Source organism: Castor canadensis, chromosome 2 (genome assembly GCF_047511655.1).
Source record: "Castor canadensis chromosome 2, mCasCan1.hap1v2, whole genome shotgun sequence".
Classification (NCBI taxonomy): Eukaryota; Metazoa; Chordata; class Mammalia; order Rodentia; family Castoridae; genus Castor; species Castor canadensis.
Genome location: NC_133387.1, coordinates 132,805,165 through 132,822,586, shown reverse-complemented (window position 1 = coordinate 132,822,586; position 17,422 = coordinate 132,805,165). Strand labels below are relative to the sequence as shown.

Below are 17,422 nucleotides of genomic sequence, written 5' to 3'. Positions count from 1 at the left end.
CCAGGCCTGCACATACACAACCCCAGCAGCTGCTCTCAGGTGCCCCCTGGAGCACTCGCTCTCCTCCTTTTTGGCAGCCGTCCTGTGCGTTGTGGGGTGACATCAGCTCATGCTCACACATTTGGCCTCTGCTGTTGCATCAGGAGGCCTGTGGCTGTTGAAATCTCTTGCTTTATGTGCCAGCAGTGAATGGTGTGTAAGCTTGGAATCCCTCTGCTAGCCTCACACTAGCATCTAGAGATTTTGTGTTTTGGAAAAATTGATACCGAGTGTGAGCTTGCGGTTTCAGAGGAAGGTCAGCCCCGCCATGGCGTTGGTTTACGTGAAATAGTTCCATGTAGGTGTAACGTGCTCAACATCGCCAGATGTCGTGGGCCATCAGAAAGGATAGGCTGAAAGAAGCGGAGTCCACCCCAGATGTGCTGAGAACTCTGCTCCTCTCCAGTTCTAGAGAACTGGGTAACGGGGTTTTCCTCTCTGGGAACTTGTGAACAGTGCTTGGTGACACGTGTGTGCCCTGCTCATAAGTCTAGTCTCCTGCTATTGGGTAGTAGGGTTAGGTGCAGGAGAAAAGCAGAAATCAGGGACTTCTCTTAAATTCACTTGACTTTTTTCTCCCTTACAGTACTGGGGTTTGAACTCAGGGCCTTGTACTCAGTAGGCAGGTGCTCTACCACTTGAGCCATGCTCCCAGCCCTTTTGCTTTTGTGATTTTTCAGATAGTGTCTCTCATTTTTGCTTGAGCCAGCCTGGACTGAGATCGACGTATTTACATTTTCCTTGCAACTGGGATGACAGGCACATACCACCATGTCCACCTTATTGGTTGAGATGGGGTCTTGCTACCTTTTTGCCTGATCTGGACTCCAGTGATCCTCCTGCTTACACCTCCCACGTAGCGACCGCAGGCACACACCACCACTCCTGGCTTTTGTGGCAGTGGGGATCTCGATAACTTTTTGCACAGCCTTGTCTTGAACCATGATCCTCCTGATCCCCAACTCTCAAGCACCCGGAATTACAGGCATGAGCCACTGGGCCCGGCCTGAACCTTTCTTTTTAACATTCTGTGGATTTTAATCTTATGGGTTGAGTTCTGCCCACCCGACGTCAGATATGTTAGGTGGTAGTCTCCAGCCAACCGTGCATTATCTCATGACCTTGAGATGCCATCACTGCTCTGTGCTGCAGCTTTTCCTCCTGCCAAAGGACTGTGTTATCTTTTCCTCCATCTTCTGAGCTGACTTGAGAATACAGGAAAGAGTGTGGGAAAAGCTTATCCTGAGCCCCTTCAAGGACAGTTTAGCTTGAGATGTCAGTAATGGCACCTCCCCTGCCCACAGAGACATGGTGGAGGCTGGGAGGCCCCCCTGAACCAAGTTCCCAGCATACTTCCTGTCTGAGTAATCCCCCCACTTCCACTGAATGGAAGGATTGACTGTTCCTGAGGTTGTTGAGCCTTCTGCCTACACAGATACAGAGGGTAGCACTTATAAAACAGGAAGAGGAGAGCCACTCTGTTTCCTCCTTAAAACACACACAGGCAGAGAGCCTGGCTGGAAGTAACAGTGCTTCCTGCCGTTGCTTATAATTCACAGTGGGAACGCTCTGAAAGTCCAGTCTGATGTCTAGATATCTCCATTTACACACGAGGAAACAAGGTGCACACAGCACCACTGGCAAAGGCTGAGTGGAACCTGAACCCAGCTAGATGAGGAGTCCTCGAACATCAGGCCCAGGACCCCAGTTCTTGTGCCAGGGAGTGGAAAGGACAGGACAGGGGCTCAGGGGACTCCGGCCCTGTGTGGTGCTGTACCATAAAGGAGCATGGGACTCCCTGCAGCAGAAACTCAGGCTGCTTGGGCAAGGAGCAGCAGGGAGGTCAGGGGAGGCTCCTAGCTCCGGAGTCAGGCTAACCTGAACTTATGTTTGTACAATACCCAAGTGTTCCATTAATACTAGCTAAAATCCAAAGTAACAGTAAGGGGTCAGGTGGCAGGTAGCAATACGTGACAGCCCTCGTCCCATGCCTGTCCATGGACGGGCATCTATTCTATAGCACCAGTGGAGTTGCTGTCCATCTCCTCCAAGCCTCTGCTCTACAGGCAACGTTACAGGCGCCAGTGGCTCTCCATACCTCCACTGTACAGGCGTCAGAGAGATCAGGTGCCCCATAGTTAGAAGCCTCTGCAGAGCCCAGTTTCTGACCTCACCTTTGGTCCATCTCTTCCAGGTTCATGTGCTCCCAGCTGCCCAACCAGGTCCTGAAGAGCATCAGCATCATCGACAGCCCCGGCATCCTGTCTGGGGAGAAACAGCGCATCAGCCGAGGTCGGTGCCCCTCCCTCCCCACCCCTACCCCCAAGGCCTCTCCGAAGCCCTCTCTGACGTGAGCAGAGCATCTCTGCCCCAGTCATGTTCTTTCCATCTTTCCATCCTCTAGGACAGCCACTGCCAAGAACACCCCATTTGGGCAGCTGAAGGGGCCCACCAGGGGGTCATTGTAGCACAGATTCTTCCATTTCTACAGAGAATTTTTCTGGACTCTTTCTACAATTCCTTAACTACCTTAAGCTGTCATCTACTACTGGTACTCAGTTCAGATAAGTTTCCAGGACTTAAGGGGACATATCCCCTGGTAACTATCTACCACGTGGATGCATACCATCACTCCTACTTGTATGAATTCTGTCCCAGCATCCCTTGCAAGCATCCTTCCCCCAGCAGGCTTTTCCTGGGCATTTCTCTACCTAGTAGCAGATGCCGTGCTGTTCATGGGGACTCAGCAAGAGCAGGTGTGGCCTCTACTCTCGAGAAACTCATGTCTGAGTGAGGGAGACAGACATCCACCAAGTTGTCATAGACCTAGATGGAAGCTGAGAGCTGGGCGAAGCACCAGGAACTGCAGCTATGTGTTCAGGTGTAAGGAGACCTCTCCTGGCCTCAGAATGTTGGGGGAGGCTCCCTGAAACAATGACATTGGAACCAGGCTCTGAAGGATGAGTAGGGGTTCCCCAAGGGAAGCCGTGGGTGGTGAAAAGGCCTGGATGGTATTCAGAGGAGATCTAGGAAGATGAGGAATAGATGCTTGAACAGTGATGTGGGCAGACAAGGTGGAGGCAGCAATTGCTTCCAGGCTTGGGCATTGTGGTTTCCACAGATGGGCTGCTGCCTCCCTCCCCTTGCTCCTGGAGAAAAGGACCATGGAGCAGACCAAAGGACACAATTGACTTACAGAGAGGAAATGCCTAGCTGGGAGGGTATTGGGATGCATTCCTGTGTCACCAAGGCAGGTCCAGCTGCTCCCCTTGCTCTGGCCTGGAAGGCAAGGTTTGCAGGCTGTCACTCCCACTAATAATTCTTCAGTTCCTTGAACAGCAAGCCAGCCAAAACCATGTTGAGAGGAACTGTCCAGCCAGGGTTGAGCAGTGGTCCATCTGGGATCACAGCCACAAGTGGCCAGCTCAAGAATCAGAGCATATTACCCAGGCCACACAAGGTGCTCAATGGGTAGTGAAAGGGTTTCTGAGACCAGAAAGTATCTCTCTCATGGCACTACAGAAATGCCAGCTCTGTGCCTCTGTGAAGCCGCAGAGAGCTCAGGCCGGCCTACCTGAGTCCTTCCAAGGGCTCACCCTGCCATGCCATCACTGATTCGGTCAGGGATGCTCAGAGTTCCACCAGCCACCTGTAGCCTCCCAGAACCTTGCGATTAGAGAACAACGAGATTCAGACTGCTCTTATGAAGATCTTTGTTGGTTTTCTTCTCAGTTTCAAAAGTAATAGATGTTTGTTGCAAAGAATTCAAACAATGAATAAGAGTGTAAAGAAGTTCACCATCACAGATTAGCAGGCTTGTCTGAGTCCTTAGAGACTTTCCTATGCATTTCCAGCCTATTATTCCTCACAGAAATGTGATCAGCACTCATTTCCAACAACTCCATGCTTCGCCATCACGTCTGCCACAGACATGACGTCCTTCTGTGCTGGATCAGAACTTGAACTTAAATATTCAAATTATGTTGTTCCTTTTAACAGCTGTTTGGGCTCCGTGAAACAGACATGCATAGTTTATTAAATTTATGGATGTCACAGTGTTAACAATTTTTACTCTTTCAAAAAGTGTCATAGGTGTTTATCTTTTTTGGTGTATTTTTACAACTCAGTACTAATAGGGTTTTTTTGGTTAGGCTTTTGGTTTTTGAAACAGGGTCTCACTGTGTAACCCAGACTGGTCACAAACTAGAGGTCTTCCTGCCTCAACCTGGATTATAGATATGTAGCACCAACTCAGCATTTTTTTTTTTCTTTATGGTACTGGGTATTGAACTCAGAGCCTCAAGCTCTCTACTACTTGAGCCATACTTCCAGCCCTTGGCTTTTTTTTTTTTTTTAAGCCAGTTTGGTACCATCCATTTGGCTCATGAAAGATTACAGATGAAGTGTTTCATTTTGAAAGAAAAATACACCAAGCTCATAAGCCATAACCATTCTGAGCTGCACCTGCTTTCCTGCTTTTACATGTCTGACTGGAGTATGCTGGAGAAAGATGAGACCCTGATAAATATATTTTTTAAGCACAAAGTTTTAGGGTCTGTAGGTTGTGGCCTCATCCTCATTTATTTCTTTTCACTGATCGGCCTGTGGCCAAAGCTAGTCCTCTGTACTCTCACACTTCTCCTCCACTTAATCATTACCAGCATCTTTCAAATGAACTCCTCACAATGGTGGTGAGGTCCAACATGATGCTCTGAAGATTGGTTCCTTTCAACACTTCGTAATCCCATCTGACTCACATCCTGGTCTGACTTACCATGTCCTGCTGCGGCGTGTACTTACTCACATCCTGTGCACAGAAATAGCACTCATGGTTCAAGCCAGTCCGCTGCCCCTCCTGCTCTAATGCTGTAGGAACTGGGAGGAAGGACCACCAGCTGCAAATGACAGCACTGCAGACAGTAGCCAGGGACCTCAGACCTATTGCCACATGGTGTTGGTGACACAGTCTCTCAGCTGACATTTTCCACACTAAACCCCAGAAATATGTAGCATCTTAAAGCTGCATCAGATTAAGCCATGGCAAATGGTGCTCATTCTCCCACATACTCAGAGCAACATCCATGTGCAGCTTTAGAGGTTCACAGTGCCCTTTACCCAGTGTTAATGTCAACATCGAGGACTGGAGTAGCACCAATTGTCACCCATGGGCGTTAGAAACACTCCCCATGGGCTGTTGGTAGGCCTTGATGGATTAATCCTTTGCAAGGCTAATGGGTTATCCTACTCACCAAGAAAGTCCCTCTTACACATCTAAAGTGTGCTTGTGTGTACTACTAATAATACAGTAACAGCCGCTGTGTGCTGAGCCTGTGCTGTATGTCTACACTACAGGCAGTTAGGATTTATTACCTAATTTAAATCCAAATGCAGTCTCGAGCAGATGGAACCAAGGAAACCCCCACTCACTTTCCTGTCTCCAAGAAATCCAGGCAGACAGGTGAACAGGTTGAACACCTGAGGAGCGGACAGAGTAAAAATTGTTGGCAAAGTACTTTACTTGTAGAACAGGCTCAGGGGCGACAGCTTCCAGCAGGAGCTGAAAGCCGAAGCTGTGTGGGAACCAGCCTACCCTCTAACCTGGGAGGCTGCAGGGAAGGAGGCAGAGCTGCAGGAGATTGGCGGGGAGGTTGGCGGGGGGGAGGTGCCGAGCACTCCCAGGATGATGCACTGACTCCATCACACCCAGTGCCATCCATCACCTTGGGACCAGGCAAGTGTAGGTGGGAGGTTAGCATTGTGCTACTTTGCCAGGGTCACATAGGACAGGAAGGGCCTGAACTGGAGGGCTGGCTTCACGGTATCACTGGTAGCCCTCACAAACATCGCAAGGACCAGAGCTCCGGAGACCAGTTGGCCTAGTGGCCAGGGAGTTGTACCAGGAAAGGAGTCAGATGCCTTAGTGAAGAAAGCAGAAAGGGACTCTGAGCCTGGGGTTCAGCCACATGTGTCACCTCACCCACAGCTCTGTGCTTCTGTGTTAGTTCTCTTGTTGCATCGCAAGCCTGGGGCCTTCTTATGCTGTGCTGGGTAAAGGGAAAGGGTGGTGACAAGGAGAAGTGGGCGTTTCACAGTCCAGTCACTGTGATGAGAAGAAAGAGCTGACACTTCTGTGTGGTACCTCACACTTTGCAGTGTTAGGTTGGGTGTAAAATGTGGCCCAGCCACTCTTCCATTCCTTTACCACTCTGAGGCCTTACCATGGTGTTCCCATCAGCAGTCTCACAGTGATCCCAGCAGTCACACAATGTGCTCCTGCTACCTGGTGGAGCACTCTGAGCTCCAGCTCCAATAAGGACAACTTGCCAGCATTGGGGAAGGGACCATCCTCTTAGCAGCTATGTAACTGATTTTGGAGTAATTGTACTTACACTGTTCCCCAAGGAAACTTGTTCCCTCAGATGCACCCTAGTTTAATTGTACTTGACTGAAAATCTTTATGAACAAGATATTGCATTTACTTACTGAACTATAGCTTTCTTGGCTGCATGAAGGATTGAATTCCCATCTAGAACAGAGAGTGACTCAAGTGGTAGAGAGCCTTGTCTAGCAAGCATGAGGCCTTAAGTTCAAACTCCAGTACCATCACCGCTACCAAAAAAAACAGTTAGAAGGGATTAAACATTTTCTGATGGGTCTATAGTAATTTTTAGTAGCTATAGAAATGCCCTGCCAGTTTTTCTTTTTTTTTGGTTTGGTTTTGGTAGTGGGGTTTGAACTCAGGGTCTCATGCTTGCTAGGCAGATGTTCTCCCACGTGAGCCACTCCAACCAGTCCTTTTTTTGTGGGTTTTTTTTTTTTTTTCTTTCAGTACTGGGTCTTTAACTTGGGGCCTTCACCTTGAGCCACTCCACCATCCCTATTTTTGTGAAGGGTTTTTTGAGATAGGGTCTTGAGGTACTATTTGCCTAGGCTGGCTTCAAACTGCTATCCTCCTGATCTCTGCTCCCTGAGTAGCTAGGATTACAGGTGTGAGCCACCAGTGCCCAGCTCCTACAAGTTTTTCTTGATTCCTTTCTTGCCAATAAAAGAATATATAAGTTCCTGAGATTTTTTCAAAATTATTTTCCTGAAGTGAGGAGGTAACAGCTGAGTTGGTTCACCCTTTGGGTTCCCCTTGCTTTGACGACAGCACCCAGATTGTTGACTCTTTGTGACGAGAAGAGATAGCAGATTTATCCACATGCACCTCCTCGTTTTCATTCCTAGCCTGTTATCATTTGGGCTCCTGGACTGTTTGCTTCCTAGAATACTGTTTATTTCATGTGGAATCCAAACAGAAGCTAGGATTTATTTCTGGACTCAGTGTGAATGCCAGTGTGTCCCCAGCTACTTGGGACGAACCTCTGAGTTCTGGCTCTGATCATAATGTCCCTATCTAACCAGGAGAACACTTAGAAAAATTACAACGTGGTAGCCGGTGCACATGTCCATCTCTGTAGCACATGGCGTTTTGAGGCACTGCTTTAGCTGCTTAGAATTGTTCCTGTGGTTCCCCGAGTCTGGGAGGTTTTATATAGTGCTCCATAGACTTGACTGTGGCAACAAAAATAGCACAATTTTACCCCCTTAAAAATGTAAATAACTCTAGAGGGGGAAAAAAAATTTCTTGGTCTTTGTCAAGTGAAAACTCAAGAATGTCTCTCCCTGATGTTGAACCCTTTCATCTCTGTTAGTTCCAGCCTATTCACTATAATTCAGCGGTCAGCACTGACAAGATGGTGAAAAATAAAAGGACAGAAAATGTCCTGCCAGTAAAAGCAATAAATGATAACAGTGCATGTAACAGGGAGGTTCTGGCTGCATGTCACAACTGTGTACATACACACATCCTTAGGTCTGAGCTGGGGGTGAGGTTCAAGTGGTAGAGCACCTGCGTAGCAAGCACAAGGTCCTGAGTTCAAACCCCAGTACTGCCCCCCTCAAAAAAGTAAATACTTCCTTAAGTCTGGCACCTAAGTTTGGTAGATCCACGTGACAGGCTGTTGACTGCATGAAACTGAGGTCCTCCAACACAGTGTCACAGAGGGATCGACTGGACTGGGAAAGGGCGTAGAAATCCAAGTTGTGATTAATAAGGCTGTGGGGAAAATAGGAAAGGTGAAAACAGGCCATGATCAGGGAAGTACAGACACATCTACTTGACAAGTTTTTTTGAACTTTAAAGACAAAAGACCGGAATTTGATGGCTGCCCAGGAAAGGAGAGAGAACATTTAGAGATGTCCAGATAAGAATAACTTCCCCTCTCAGGCTTTGGTAACAAGAAGAACCTGAGGGAAACAAAGAAGGATGAGTCTTTTTCTCCTGAAAGAGCTAGAAGCCTCAAGCATAATGTTAGCAAAGATGGAGGGAGAGCTGTAAGGGGCCAGCTGACCCCAGGTCAGGGCTGAGGGGCACAGCACAGCCCACGGCTGATTTCATGAACAGGTCCAAAGAGAAGCCTGCTAATGCCTGCAGAGTAGCCTTAGGAACAAGGAAGTCAGAACTGACTTGGACAGTGTCATCAGTAAGAGTAGGAAATAGTAGTTAAGTTAGAAGGGGGCATGGTGAGGCAGGGCTATGTCTGTCCTCACTCTGGTCACTAACATTTACATCTACAGATATGGCCCAGGTCCATCCCAGCTGTCCAACAGCACTATATACTGCAGTCATCTAAGCTCACCAGACATGGTCCCTGACTCCATACCCTTGGACAGTGTAGCAAGGTGGGCTGGCCGCACCTAGGAACATGGAGGAGGCCCATAGACATCACCTTAAACCAAGACCTAAGCATTCAGCAGGAACCAGCCTTGCAAAGTGGGGGCAGGTCAAGGTTTTGCATGTTTTGACTGACTATGTCAGATATTTCCCACCTAATATTTAAAGGATATTTAAAATAAATGTTCAAGTATTAGATATTCAAACATAGATTTAAATCCCTTCATATTCATGTTTTTCTGAGATTGTTTCTATAACCTGCACTCATCAGTATAAACCCAGAATCAAACAAATTACTTTCCTTGGCCCAATCAAGACATTGAAGTCCCTGAAGGCTGTGCCACATAACAAAGCAGAGAGAACACAGAATGGAATCAGACGACCTGGGTTTAAGTTCAAATTCACCAACCATGTAGCCTTGGGAGTGTTGTTAATCTCTTTGTAAAATGGGGACAATGACAATACTTATCACGTAGGATTGCTGGGAATAGGTTAATACGTAGAGAGTGGAGAGTTGAGCCAGGCAAGGTGCTACACGCCTGTGACCTTAGTATTTGGGAGGTTGAGGCAGGAGGATCTCTAGTTCAAGGCCAGCTGGGCTGCATAGCAGAACTCTGTCTTGAAAAAGAGGGAAAGAAGGGAGGAAGAGAGGAAAGAAGAGAGAGAGAGAGGGAGGGAGGGAGAGAAAGGGGGAGGGAGATAGTGCCCAGTACACAGTAAGTGCTCCATGGTTAGCTGTTACTGTCTTCAGCATCATTGTGTTACTGTTGACAGTTTTCAAAGGCTGAGTTTTATCTTCTGTTTATATTGGTCTGTTTCCCTAAAAATATCTTCTGTCTCAGAGAATGTGAGAAATTCTTGTCAAGTTACTTGAAATATAGAGTTTTCTATTCAGAAGCTGAATGTGCTGTTTTTGGATGACTGTTTCTACCTTTTTTCTACATATCTTGATCATTTTTATTAAGGGTTAGCGTTTAAATTTTGAAATCAAGAGCTGGCAATGTAACTCAGTGATAGAATGCTTGCCTAGCATGTGCAAGGTCTCCAGCACTGAAAAAAAAAAATTGAAATCAGAGGTCTCTCTGAAAGTCGGAAGAGTTAAAACTGGTTGAAATGAGGACTCAGAGGCGCGTGCTGGAGGTGCTCATTCAGTCCACGTTTCCTTGGGTTGTTTCTCAGGCACCAAGCACTGTCCGAGGTGGCAGAGTTTAAAGTGCACTGTGAGCCGTGGGTAGGATGCTCACACTCGTGGAGGTGAGCACACACAGATGAGCCACTCGAGTGCCCTGTGCACCATCGGAGGTCCACGGTGAGCGGGAGCCCCACCAGCCCCAGCAAAGCTGCTGAGAGACATGTTCTCCCTCACCTGCCCCTTTTCGGCATTTTATTTTCTCTCACTTAAAAAAAAAAATCAGTATTTTTCCTTAAATTTGCAGAGTTGTTTCACCCATTACCACAATCACGTTTAAAACATTTTCATCACCCCCCCCCAAAAAAACCCCATACCCATAGCAGCCATTCCCCGTTCTCCTCCTCCCTTGGCCTTACCAGGCAGCCACTAACCTACCTTCCATCTCTGTGAATTTGCCTCTCCTGGACACTTCAGATCCATGGACCCACTCAGTATGTAGCCCTTTGTGTCTGGCTTCTATTACTTAGCATCAAGGTTTGTATATGCTGTAGTATATGTCAGCACTCATTTCTTCTTATAATATTCTATCATATTTATTCATCAGTTGATGGATATTTGAATTTTTAAAAAAGTTTTTTGCTGTGAGTAGTATACCATGAACATTCATGAATAAGTTTTTGTGTGGACAGGTTTTCAATTATTTTTAGTATATACCTAGGATTGGAATCGCTAGATCAGATCATAAGTCAGTATTTAAACTTTTGAGGAGCTGCCAGACTGGCACTTTATTACAGCTTGTCTATGGTTATGAAGAGCTGTCTCATTTTGCTTTTTATTTGCATTTCCCTGATGGCTAATGACATTGAGCAGCTTTTCATGAGATGTTGGACATTGGTAGGTCTTCTTTGGAGAAATGTCTATGTAGAACCTTTGCCTGTTTTTCTTTTTTTTGAGACAGTGTCTTGCTATGTAGCCCAGGCTGGCCTCAGCCTCCCAAATGCTGGATAATGTATGAAACACTAATGCCTGTTTTTTGGATTGGGCTCCCTTCTTATTGTTGAGTTACAATAGTTCTTCATATATTCTGTTTACTAGTCATATGTGTGTATGTATAATTTATAAATATCTTCTCCCATTTTAGGCTCTATGTTCACATTCTTATAGCATTCTCTGAAACATAAGCATTTTTTATTTCAGTTAAGTTTAGTTTACCTTTTTGTTTTATTTTGTTTTTGTGCTTTGGTGTCTGATCTAAGAAGCCTTTGCCTAAACTAAGGTCATGAAGATTTGCTCTTTTTTTTTATTATTCTTTTTTTTGCGGGGGGGAACTGAGTATTGAACACAGGCCCTTTAGAATGTTAGGCCAGTGCTCTGTCACTGAGCTACACCTCCAGCCCCGAAGATTTGCTCCTGTATTTTTTTTCTAAGAGTTTTATAGTTTTAGCTCTTACATTAAGTCATAAATGTATTGTAAGGTGTTTTTTTGTATGTAGTGTGAGGTTGGGGTGCAATTTCATTCCTTTGCATGTGAAAATCCAGTAGTCTGCAAATCAATTTTTTTAAAAGAGAGTTCTTTCCCCATTGATATGTCTTGGTACCCTTATCTCAAAAACCAATTGGCTGGCTGAGAGTAGTGGTACATGCCTGTAATCTCAGCACTTGGGAGGCTGAGGCAGGAGAATTGCAAGTTTAGGCCTGTCTGGGCTACAGAGTGAGAACCTGTTTCAAAAAAAAAAAGTCAATTGTCTATAAATGTGAGGGTTTATTTCTGAATTCTCAATTCTATTCCATTGATTTATGTCTGTCTGTACTCTGGGTTCTTCTTGCTCAGTGCCTGGCAGAACAAATGGGAATGCTCAGGTGTCATGCACACCTTCATCCTCTTTCCACAGCATCTGCCTGGCACATGGTGAAAGGCAAGATGGCCATGGCTGCCCCTGCTCTTGTTGCCTCTCCAGAGAGCTGAAAGAGTGCATGGGAATTGAGATGTGTGAGTCAGGGCCTTTGGTGGCATGGGAGCAGTGTGTGTACTGGGACACGGTACATGGCAGGTGGGCACACACAGGTGGACAGAGACCAGTTTTGTCCTGGAGACTGAATGGAATAGTGAATGGCAGGGAGCAGAGGTGACACGGTAGAGAATTCTGTAGGACAGAACGCACGTGCATAGGCTCAAATCATGAAGCCACTTTTATATTTAGAGTTCGAGTTCAGTGACCTCTGAGCTTTGTTTGCATTTGGCACAACAGAAGACTGTCCACCCTAGGGCTGGGGCCTGTCGCCGATGATTTGTTGGCAGATCCTGTTTTCTGGCTGGTGATTAAGGCTGGTCTCGGTTGGGTGATAGGACACGGGACATCAGTCACTGCTTGGCCTCTAGCAGGAAATCCTGATTTCTTTTTGTTTCGGGGAAGTTTGCTGACAAACACATTCATGGCTCCTTTTCCACCAGTGCCACGGGAAATTCCACACCCTGAGTGTTGCAGCTATGTCCAAACAGAATGCCTGCCTTTCATCGCTGTGACTCAAAATGGCATTTGCCAGGCCCTGGCAGTTTTAGTTTTTAATATTTTAAATGAGTAATTGACCATGGAAAATGACCACTTTTACTTAAACTTAAACCTGGGCTTTTAAATGAAAAAAAAAAATCTGTTGATGGTGAAAAGAACACTTGTCTTCCTTTGCATATAGAGCAACTCATGATCATACAACATTTTACAGGGTATTTCAGACATGGAGAAGCAGATTAATCAGAGAGAAAAGTGTTCCTTATTCTTGTGAGTAATTACACTAATAAATATTTACAGAACACATTGTGAAGCTATGTAATTAACTCCTCTGCGCTTCACGAAAGCTCTTAAGGAGTAGGAACCATTGTCTCCTTTTACAGAAGAGAAGACTGAGGCAGAGCGGTTGAGTAATGTCCCCGTGGTCATAGAGAAGAACAGAGGCCACCTCCTCCCCTACCATGCCCTGAAGCACGCCTCCCAGTGTTCATGCTGGGTAATCTTCACCCCTTGGGCCTAGTTGATGCTCTAATTCACTTGTGATCACTAGGATTCAGTAAGCATGATGCTCCATGACTTCCCCAGTCTAAGTCGTAAGAAACCTCAGGTTCTACCTGTAATATTCCTTCTGGGGAAAGCCAGCTGCCGCCTAAAATGTCTGAGAAGCACAAGACCCCCATGCTGAGAGCAAAGCCCATGCTAGTCCCGTGGAGAGGCCAAGGGGTCAGGCAGCCTCCAGCTGTTTGGCCAGTCAGGCTGAGATATGAAGGAACCATGGACCAGGCTCAGTTAAGCCGTCAGATGACCCCAGTCACAACCGCCATCTATTATCTTGTGAGAGACCCGCTGGGAACCACCCAGCCGAGCCCAGTCAACCCTCAGAACCACCAGAGAAAACGAGTTGTTTAGCCGTTAATTCTTAAGCTGTCTGGTAACCAGTGGGATTCAAACCAGGCAGGCTGGTTCCAGAGCACACACTGTCAACCACAAGAGACATGAACACAAACCAGTTCAACACAACCACCAACCACAAACTCCGAGAAGGCAGCCCTGGGGAAGGCTCGCACGTGTGGCCACCTACTTCCCCTTCAAACACCAAAACTGTTATTTTTTTTTCCCTCTGCAATTTTTGATGAAACTTTGAGAAAGACAGTACACACTGCTGCATTCTCATTCCAAGGACAGAGGAAAGGGAAAAGTTTTCCTACACTGAACGTGTGCTGTGCACCACACTCTGCTAGGTGCCCACGGTCAAGTTCCTAAGCAGCCTGTATATGTCAGGAACCTGTTGCTTTAGACGTAAGAGCAGAAAGGTGCCTTCATGGAACACACGCTGGGGAGAAGGTGGATATGCCAAAATTCAGAAAGAAAGCCAGTGGAACAAAGGCCTGGAAGAGAAGCAGGGAGGAGTTCCTTCTGGTGATGAGTGGAAGATGGGGACACTTACGCTGGAAATGAAGAGTGGAGGGAAGGCCTAGGGGTGTAGCTCAGTTGTAGAGTGCTTGACTAGCATGCACGAGCCCTGGATTTGATGCCTAAAACTGCCAAAAGAAAAAAGAGTGGGCCTGCTGGGTGTGCTGAGGCTTTGGAGAGGTGCGTAGTCTTTATTCTGAGACTAACTGGAAGCTTTTGAGGGGTTATCTTTTTTAACCTTCTCTTGATTACCCAGAATTATCATTATGAACATTTGGGTGTGCTTGTCCTGGGCAGGGACAGACCAGTCCTGGGACTGCTGCTCAGTTCCTGTGGGTTCTTCTGGTTGATTGGCTTTGCCTTCCCTTGGTGCCAGGCTACGACTGTCATTTCTTCTTGTGTCCCCCCTTTTTCCCTCCACTGCCCTTCTTTTCTGCAGTTGATGTGACTGTGAATGACATACTGCAGATGAGAGCTGTGATTCCAGGCTGTGGCACAGTTATCACCTGGAGAACCTGTAGGGTCCTGCCTTCTGGCAGCTGGTTCCTGGGTGGGACCTGGAAACTGCTGTTCCGGGGTTCTGAGCCAGTCCTTGCTATACACCCCAGGTGAAGTGAAAGGAAAGATGCCGGCAGTCCTGGTGAGCATCCCCAGATGGACTTGAGCTGCAGCCTGCATCTCCTTCCCCCAGGTGATGCTGTCCTCCCAAGGATAAGAGGGAGGATGTGAATGCGGGGACTGAGGGCAGGAGCCTGACACTGGGCTCTGCCACTAACCAGCATCTCCCAGAGGAGGGCCGTGAGTGGAAGCAGAGGTAGTTCTACCCTGCAGGGGTTGCCAGGTAACCAGCGGCCACCTCACCCAGCCTCAAAGGGACTCATGCCTGGTACTGCTGTCCTCTGCCTGTGCCTTCACTGCACGTTCAGGCACTCTCAAAGCACTTCTACCTCTTTGGAAAGCAGGGGTTTTAGGAACCCCTGATGAATATAAAGGAGTCATTTGTGCTTTCAGATGTTCACTAGCCTTCTGTGGTATAATGAGGACATTCCCAGCGTCAGTCCTTATTGTTTTGTGGAAGGTAAAGCTCCGCCCACACACACTGTGCCCTGTGGGGGCCGCGGTCTGCAGGGCGGGCGTGATGGGCAGGTAAACCTCAAGTGCGGGGTTCTAGGTGGAGGGAATCCCACGTACCAAGAAACGTGGCCTAGGACACCTCTTCATTCCCAGGCCCTCCACCAGCCGGTGCCCTGGGCAAGACAGCTCACCTCTTTGAGCCTGTTTCCTCCTCCATAAAATAGGAAGAAAATATCAGCCTCACAGGTTGGATGCTGTGCAGATCCTCTTAGTCTGAACAGGCAGGTACTGCATACAGATCGGCTGTTCTCCATAGCCATGAGGTCTGCTTTCACTACCGTGTGCTCAGCAGGTGGGCTTCTCCAGACAAGCCAGTGGATGTCTAAACACTGCAAACAACAGGGCTGCTGAACACCCTGATTCCACCAAAGCAGAGCTAGGGATGCAGGCAAGGGTGCTGCAGGCCCTGGCAGAGGCCCCCTGAGCTCAGGTGACAGCTCGGGACCTGAAGATGAAGGGAGGTAACATATAAGCCACTTAGCACTGAGCCGTGATTAACAACGGCAGAGGTGGCAGTGGTTGTTCATTATATATCTGGGGTTGGACCCAAAAGACAGGCCAGAATTATAGGGCCAGCTCAGCCGAGTACTCAGCATTTCCAGGGGAGTGTAGACAGTGATTAGATCCTGGCACTCAGACTGACAGAGACCATGCTCTTCCAGGGACTAAAAATAAAAGAGGTGAGAGGAGGTAAATCAAATATTTGAACTTGCCAAGAGAGCTGGGGAAAGCCTGGAGAAGGCAGGCAAGTGAGAGGTGGGGGACCGGCTAACAGAGGGGCCAGGAAGGAGGTCTGTGCCAGGGCCCAGCTCTTGTCACTCATCAGCTCCTGCCACAGTCCTTTTTCCTTAGGGGGGATTTCTTACACGTCGTGAGAATTTCCTCAAGACACGCTCATTTCACTTGGATTCTTGTCTCTTTGTCCAAACCACCTCCTGTATGAATCCCAATCCTGATGCAAAACACGGGTTGAGACATTTACCTGGCATCTCGCCTTCTGGAAGTGCCCTTCAGTAGTGACACTGCTTTGTGTGTTGGTGTTTGCATGCTTGGACAAAATGTTCAAGTTGCAAAATGTCAGAGAATGTCTCCCACCCACAGCCCCCATCCTCTCCTAGAGAGCAAACCCTGTCCGTGGTCTCTGGGGACTCATGGAGGTCCTGTCACAATGCTACCAGTGTGACTTCTCCACCTGCAATAACTCTTGGAGCGCCTCGCTCCCGGGAGCGCCTCCCTCCCGTTCCACCCTGTAGGTGTGCAGGAGCAGAGCTGGTATCCTTTCCATGGTGGCATTCAGGCTGTTCCTTATTTTTTTTGCTGTCACAAACAGTGCTGCAGTCCATAGACACAGTTTCGCTTTGCAGTGTAGTACATCCGTACATACTACATCTGTACAGTAATGTACCATCTAGAGAATGCCGAGAACAGATTTTAAACGTTTTTGCCACAAAAAAGTAAGTGGGAAGTAATGCCTATGTTAAACAGCCAAATTAGCCATTCCACAATGTATACATATTTCAAAAATGTATAAGATACATACATATATATACATATGTTTTTTGTCAATTAAAAAATGATTGAGCCAGGCAAAGTGGTTCTAACCTATAATCCTAGCTAGTCAGCAGGTAGAGATTGGGAGGATTGAGGTTCAAGACCATCCTGGGCATAAAGTGAGACCCTATCTCAAAAATAACCAGAAAAAAAAGGGCTGGTGGTGTGGCTCAAATTGTAGCAAGCTTGCCTAGCAAACACAAGACCCCCAGTACCACCAAAATATAAAATATTAAAAAACTAAATAGATGAAGTCAGGCATAGTGGTTTATAGATACAAACCTCCCCGTTACTCAGGAGGTGAATATTGGGAGGAGCATGGTTCAAGGCCAACCCTGTACAAAAAGTTAGCCCCCATCTCAACAAAAACCAGGCATAGTACTGCACTTCTGTAATTCCAGCTAGGTAGAGACACAAGTGGAAGGATCCCAGTCCAAGGCCAGTCTGAGAAAAAAGCACAGCACTCTATCCGAAAAATACCTACATCAAAAAGGGCTTGGGTCAGGGCTCAAGTGGTTGAGTGCCTGCCTAGTAAGTGGGAGGCTCTGAGTTCAAACCCTGTACCATCAAAAAAAAAAAAAAAGAATGAAATAGGGACCAATTAAAAACTGTATAAATTTGTAGAAGTAAACTGCACTCTTTGGTGTGTTGGATAGTGTTAAAACGCCGCTCTGAAAGGCCTCTGTTTGCATTCCCAGGGGTACAGAATGCCCTGGGACCACACTCCAGCTTAGGACATTGCCTGCCTTTTTTTTTTTTTTTTTTTTAATGGTACTAGGGCTTGAACTCAGAGCCTACACTTTAAGCCACTCCACCAGCCCTTCTTTGTGATGGGTTTTTTTGAGATAGGATCTCACGAACTATTTGCCCAGGCTGGCTTCAAACTGTGATCTTCCTGATCTCTGCCTCCTGAGTAGCTAGAATTACAGG

At 47.1% G+C, this 17,422-nt stretch overlaps 1 protein-coding gene across 1 annotated transcript in view; it reads left to right on the top strand.

Moving 5' to 3' along the window:
- Positions 1-17,422, top strand: part of Ehd4 (EH domain containing 4) — a 73,014-nt gene that overhangs the window by 24,118 nt on the left and 31,474 nt on the right. The window contains exon 3 of the mRNA XM_020174224.2: positions 2,234-2,331. Within this exon, the coding sequence (XP_020029813.1) occupies positions 2,234-2,331 (98 nt within the window). The remainder of the gene's footprint in view (positions 1-2,233; positions 2,332-17,422) is intronic.